The sequence below is a fragment of the Bos grunniens genome, chromosome X, assembly GCF_055505025.1.
Source record: "Bos grunniens cultivar Pamir isolate PY7600 chromosome X, Bosgru_T2T1.0, whole genome shotgun sequence".
NCBI classification, from domain to species: domain Eukaryota; kingdom Metazoa; phylum Chordata; class Mammalia; order Artiodactyla; family Bovidae; genus Bos; species Bos grunniens.
This window is the reverse complement of record NC_141194.1, coordinates 131,015,095-131,020,983: the sequence shown is the minus strand read 5'-3', so window position 1 is coordinate 131,020,983 and position 5,889 is coordinate 131,015,095. Positions and strand designations below refer to the sequence as shown.

The 5,889-nt window shown below is 38.5% G+C and overlaps 1 protein-coding gene across 1 annotated transcript; it reads left to right on the top strand.

The window, feature by feature from the left end:
- The first annotated feature begins 1,260 nt into the window (after positions 1-1,260).
- LOC147341413 (14-3-3 protein zeta/delta) lies at positions 1,261-3,088 on the top strand. Its single transcript, XM_086388339.1, has one exon. The coding sequence runs from the start codon at positions 1,343-1,345 to the stop codon at positions 2,078-2,080; it is 738 nt and encodes a 245-aa protein (XP_086244465.1). The 5' UTR covers positions 1,261-1,342; the 3' UTR covers positions 2,081-3,088.
- The last annotated feature ends 2,801 nt before the right edge of the window (positions 3,089-5,889 follow it).

Here is a 5,889-nt window from a genome sequence, read left to right as displayed (position 1 = left end):
AAAATTCTCAGAAAAGACAGGCTGTGCAGTCTGATTATGCAAGTTAGGGTCTTATAGTATTACTATAACACTTTTAATTTTATTTTTCTGTTCCCTTTTTTTGCAAATGTCAATTATGTATCTATTTTATCTTTATTTCCCCCTATATTTATGCTTTTCTGTTCAGATCTTCTCAGCTCCCTTTTCTTATCCATTTCAACTTGATCTATTTCAAGCCACTGGAGTGGATGTATATACAATGACTCTGATTGTATGTTCACGGATGCCTAGCTTCTCATTTCTAGTATTCCTTGAGCTTTTTATTCCTCTAATTTTTAAAGTTATTTCATATTACATATCTTTCTGGAGCTCTGCTGGTTCATTTGTCATTTCCCATTGTCTGATTATTATCTTTTCTTTAAATTTGTGAAGCTCATCTTTGAGGTCCTATTTCTGAAATTCCACATTGTCTTTATTTTATTTGAGACAGAAGTCTGTGTTCAATATTTTCTTCTGGCTTGGGGCATATTCTTGTTATGTAGGCTCCAACTGACTCATTTGCTGTATTTTGCCTCATTTCCATTACAGTATCTTAGCACACATGCCCTGTTGATTCATTTTTGTCACGTATCTTTTAATAGGGAGCAATCTTTGGTTGAGAATATACTGTGAAGAGAGGTGTTGGAATAGTCAGTTTCGATAACCAGAAGCCTAATTTTTTTCTAAGAAAAGTTTCTCCCAAACATTATCCCCTGGGGATATGTATGTTTTCTGAGGACGCAGTAAATCTCCATATGTCACAGACTCCACGTATGATAATTGTATATTTACTTTTCTTCCATTGGCCAACATGAAAATTCACAGAGTAGATTGCAAACAAATCAATACATGTACACCACATTTATGTTCTGACCTATGGTCCTTTCAATGTCCATATCTCTGTTAGTTCTGAGCATTGCTTTTCCAGAGTTTCAGAGAAAAATATAATATTGCTTTCCTAGTTGCCCTGTCCTTTTTCTAGCTTAGATTGCAGGAGCCTTGACTCTATTTTTACCTTCATCATGAACACCAGCCCACATGTTTTTTACTTCCCCAAATTAATTTAAATTTGTTCAGTCTTCTAATAGTTTTCACTTCTACAACTTTACTCCCTATTCGTCATTGCAACTGCAGGTTTATTTTCACTTTTATAGTTATTCTGATATTTTCATGGTCCTTGGAAGATATGGTGAAGTGAGATCGAGGATATAATTGTCCATCTTGAATTAAAAGACTCCAGAGTCTCAGCCTCGCCGCTGCCGCCCAGAGACTGCTGAGCCCCGTCCGTCCGCCGCCACCTACTCCGGACACAGAACATCCAGTCATGGATAAAAACGAGCTGGTACAGAAGGCCAAACTGGCCGAGCAGGCTGAGCGATATGATGACATGGCAGCCTGCATGAAGTCTGTAACTGAGCAAGGAGCTGAATTATCCAATGAGGAGAGGAATCTTCTCTCAGTTGCTTATAAAAATGTTGTAGGAGCCCGTAGGTCATCTTGGAGGGTCGTCTCCAGTATTGAGCAAAAGACAGAAGGTGCTGAGAAAAAACAGCAGATGGCTCGAGAATACAGAGAGAAAATAGAGACCGAGCTAAGAGATATCTGCAATGATGTACTGTCTCTTTTGGAAAAGTTCTTGATCCCCAACGCTTCACAAGCAGAGAGCAAAGTCTTCTATTTGAAAATGAAAGGAGACTACTACCGCTACTTGGCTGAGGTTGCAGCTGGTGATGACAAGAAAGGGATTGTGGATCAGTCACAGCAAGCATACCAAGAAGCTTTTGAAATCAGCAAAAAGGAAATGCAACCAACACATCCTATCAGACTGGGTCTGGCCCTTAACTTCTCTGTGTTCTATTATGAGATTCTGAACTCCCCTGAGAAAGCCTGCTCTCTTGCAAAGACAGCATTTGATGAAGCCATTGCTGAACTTGATACATTAAGTGAAGAGTCATACAAAGACAGCACGCTAATAATGCAGTTACTGAGAGATAACTTGACATTATGGACATCGGATACCCAAGGAGACGAAGCTGAAGCAGGAGAAGGAGGGGAAAATTAACCTGCCTTCCAACTTTTGTCTGCCTCATTCTAAAATTTACACAGTAGACCATTTGTCATCCATGCTGTCCCACAAATAGTTTTTTGTTTACGATTTATGACAGGTTTATGTTACTTCTATTTGAATTTCTATATTTCCCATGTGGTTTTTATGTTTAATATTAGGGGAGTAGAGCCAGTTAACATTTAGGGAGTTATCTGTTTTCATCTTGAGGTGGCCAATATGGGGATGTGGAATTTTTATACAAGTTATAAATGTTTGGCATAGTACTTTTGGTACATTGTGGCTTCACAAGGGCCAGTGTTAAAACTGCTTCCATGTCTAAGCAAAGAAAACTACCTGCATATTGGTATGTCCTGGTGGGGAATAAAAGGGATAATTGGTTCCAATCACAGGTGTAGTTGTGGGTACTTTTTAGGTTTGGAGCATTTACAGAGCTGTAGTAGAAATGGATATCCCATGGATATTGCATGTTAAACCATGTGTTATCTGTGGAATACTCAGACTCAGTGTGCACACTGTTGACTGCAGCTATAGAAGTGTTCCTTTAGTTGTGACCCAATTTACTCTGGATAAGGGCAGAAACGGTTCACATTCCATTATTTGTAAAGTTACCTGCTGTTTGCTTTCATTATTTTTGCTACACTCATTTTATTTGTATTTAAATGTTTTAGGCAACCTAAGAACAAATGTACAAGTAAAGATGCAGTAAAAATGAATTGCTTGATATTCATTACTTCATGTATATCAAGCACAGCAGTAAAACAAAAACCCATGTATTTAACTTTTTTTAGTTTTTTTTTTTTTTTTTTGCTTTTGTGATTTTTTTTTTTTTTTGATACTTGCCTAACATGCATGTGCTGTAAAAAATAGTTAACAGGGAAATAACTTGAGATGATGGCTAGCTTTGTTTAATGTCTTATGAGATTTTCATGAACAATCCAAGCATAATTGTTAAGAACACGTGTATTAAGTTCATGTAAGTGGAATAAAAGTTTTATGAATGGACTTTTCAACTACTTTCTCTACAGCTTTTCATGTAAATTAGTCATTTGGTTCTGAAACTTCTCTAAAGGAAATTGTACATTTTTGGAAATTTATTCCTTATTCCCTCTTGGCAGCTAATGGGCTTTTACCAAGTTTGAATACAAAGTTTATCATAACGGTAAAATACTACTAAGATAACTACTACTGTTCCCAACCATGTCCTATACTCCCTCCTCCCCCTGAAAATTTTTTTCAGAGACGGGGAGTTGATTGAAAAAAGTAATGTTATTCTATTTAAAATTTTGGTATATGGCATTTTCTAACTTAGGAAGCCACAGTGTTCTTGGCGCATCAAGACATTGGGTAGCATTAACTGTAAGTTTTGTGCTTCCAAATCACTTTTGTTTTTAAGAATTTCTTGGTATTCTTTAGCCTGTCTTCAATTTTGATCCTTTCTTCTTTCTATTTGTCAGGTGCACAGGATTACCTTTTTTAGCCTCTGTCTTGTCACCAACCATTCCTACTTGGTGGCCATGTACTTGGGGAAAAGGCTGCATGATCTTTCTGGCTCCACTCAATGTCTAAGGACACCCTGCTTCCTTTGCTTGCATCCCACAGACTATTTCCCTCTTCCTATTCACTGCAGCTAATCTCTCCTGAGTTGATGAGATTGTGTTATCTCCCTATACACCCTACCCTATCCTGAATGGTCTGTCATTGTCTTTGCCTTTAAATTCCTTCCCCTTCCTCTCTTTAAATAATGATGGGGCTAAGTAATACCCAAAGCTCACCCTACCAACTATTTCCTCAGTACCTTGCAGAAAACACCAAACAAAAATAACCATTTTAAAAGAGGTGTATTTTTTTTTTCTTCTAGAATGTAAGCTCCTCAAAAGCAGGGACAATGTTTTCTGTATGTTCTATTGTGCCTAGTACACTGTAAATGCTCAATAAATACTGATGATGGGGAAAAAAAATAAATAAAATAAAAGACTGTCCAATGGATTTAATATCTTCTTAAGAACTTGGCTAGCCTGACTTATATATGGAGAGACTAAGATGATTCCATTTAATGGGCAGGGAAGGTGCATCAATACAACATGAACTCTTGACAGTGCACAATGTCTCAGAGAAGTCATGGATGTTCTTTTAACCAAGAGGTTGGCTTCTCTGCTATCCAAACGAAAGGGCATCAATCAGAACAGCCAAAACACCTGCTGTGAGAACGCTTCCTTCACTGGTCTTTGAAATCTCTGTTCTAGGCTGGCTTTCATGAGAAGTATAAAATCTTCCATACTCGGTCACCTGGGAAGCTGTGATGTTAGCTGCCAAGGACTTGCGTGACACTAAAGCTGAAAGCAAAGGGCAAGAAGAGGCCCCATGGGGATAAGCAAACATGGGCACTGTGACCCATCCCAGGCGTATGTTGTCACTGTGGGAGAGGAAATGTGGAGCATCACAGGGGGCATTTCCTCTGGCCCTTAGTTTTTACGAGGCTCCCTGCAAATTCTCAGCAGAGGAAATGTTAGGAGCGATGAGCCTGTTTCCGAAGCCCTCCCCAACAACCTTCAGATTTGATGCATTTGGACTGTACTTAAAAATATCAAATAACTAGCCCATGTTTTTAGGTGTGTTCCAAATGAGTCACTTTTCAAAGAAATAATTAGAGGCAAGCCAAGAAAGTAGCAGGCACTGAATAAATGCTTTTAAGAATGAGTGAAATGAATGAATGTGTGTGAGACAGTGAATGTAAAGCTTACAATCTAAAGAGTCAAAATCTGTAAATGACCAGAAAAGTATACTTCCTGAGGAAACTGTTTCCTCTCAATTTTAAAATAGTAATTTCTGGCTTCAAGAGTGCATTTAGTGTATTGTCCAAGCTGGTCAACTGGTGATCATAAAAATAGTTTTTCTAGACAAAACTCATTATCAGAAAATATGAAAATTGATAACTTGTCCATACCTCTCCCTGAGCCCTTGAATCTATTTGGTTCAAATATGAAGCCCAGGTCCTTTTGGCTTTTGTCCAGTGTTGCAGCCATCGGATGAAGTTTCAGCTGCATTAGACTTAGCATCTGTCTATCAAAAGGTTAGGGGGACCCAAAATAGAAAGCTAAAATACATAATGGTTTCTCATCTTTCACTGAGATACCTGGTAAAAGCCAAGATTTACATTCTCCTTCAAAAGGCAAATCTATGGTTTCGGTAAATGGTAGAGTTTGATTATTTTGTTGCAAGTTAATAAAAGCTTTATAAAGGAAATTAAAACAACAAGTGTCAGGACCTTAAGTATACTTCTTGACTAGAAGATTCTTAAGGGCTATTGTGGAAATTTAAGGATGTCATTAACATGAAAATTTTTTATCTGAGTCTCTATTAAGGGAGCTTTCATGATTTCCTAGGAGAAGGCGATGGCACCCCACTCCAGTACTCTAGCCTGGAAAACCCCATGAATCGAGGAGCCTGGTGGGCTGCAGTCCATGGGGTCGCGAAGAGTCGGACACGACTGAGTGACTTCACTTTCACTTTTCACTTTCACTTTTCACTTTCACGCATTGGAGAAAGAAATGGCAACCCACTCCAGTGTTCTTGCCTGGAGAATTTCAGGGAAGGCGGAGCCTGGTGGGCTGCCGTCTATGGGGTCGCACAGAGCCGGACACGACTGAAGCAACTTAGCAGCAGCAGCAGCAGCAGCATGATTTCCTATATGACATATCTTAAGGTGCCCTTCCCACTACATTATGGAATGGATATTTCATTGCTTTGATATTGGAGTAATTTTGATAAGTATAAAAATGTTCTATAAACTGAACAATGTTATG

Coding starts and splice junctions, on each gene's coding strand:
- LOC147341413 (XM_086388339.1), top strand. CDS start 1,343: ATGGATAAAAACGAGCTGGTACAGAAGGCCAAACTGGCCGAGCAGGCT.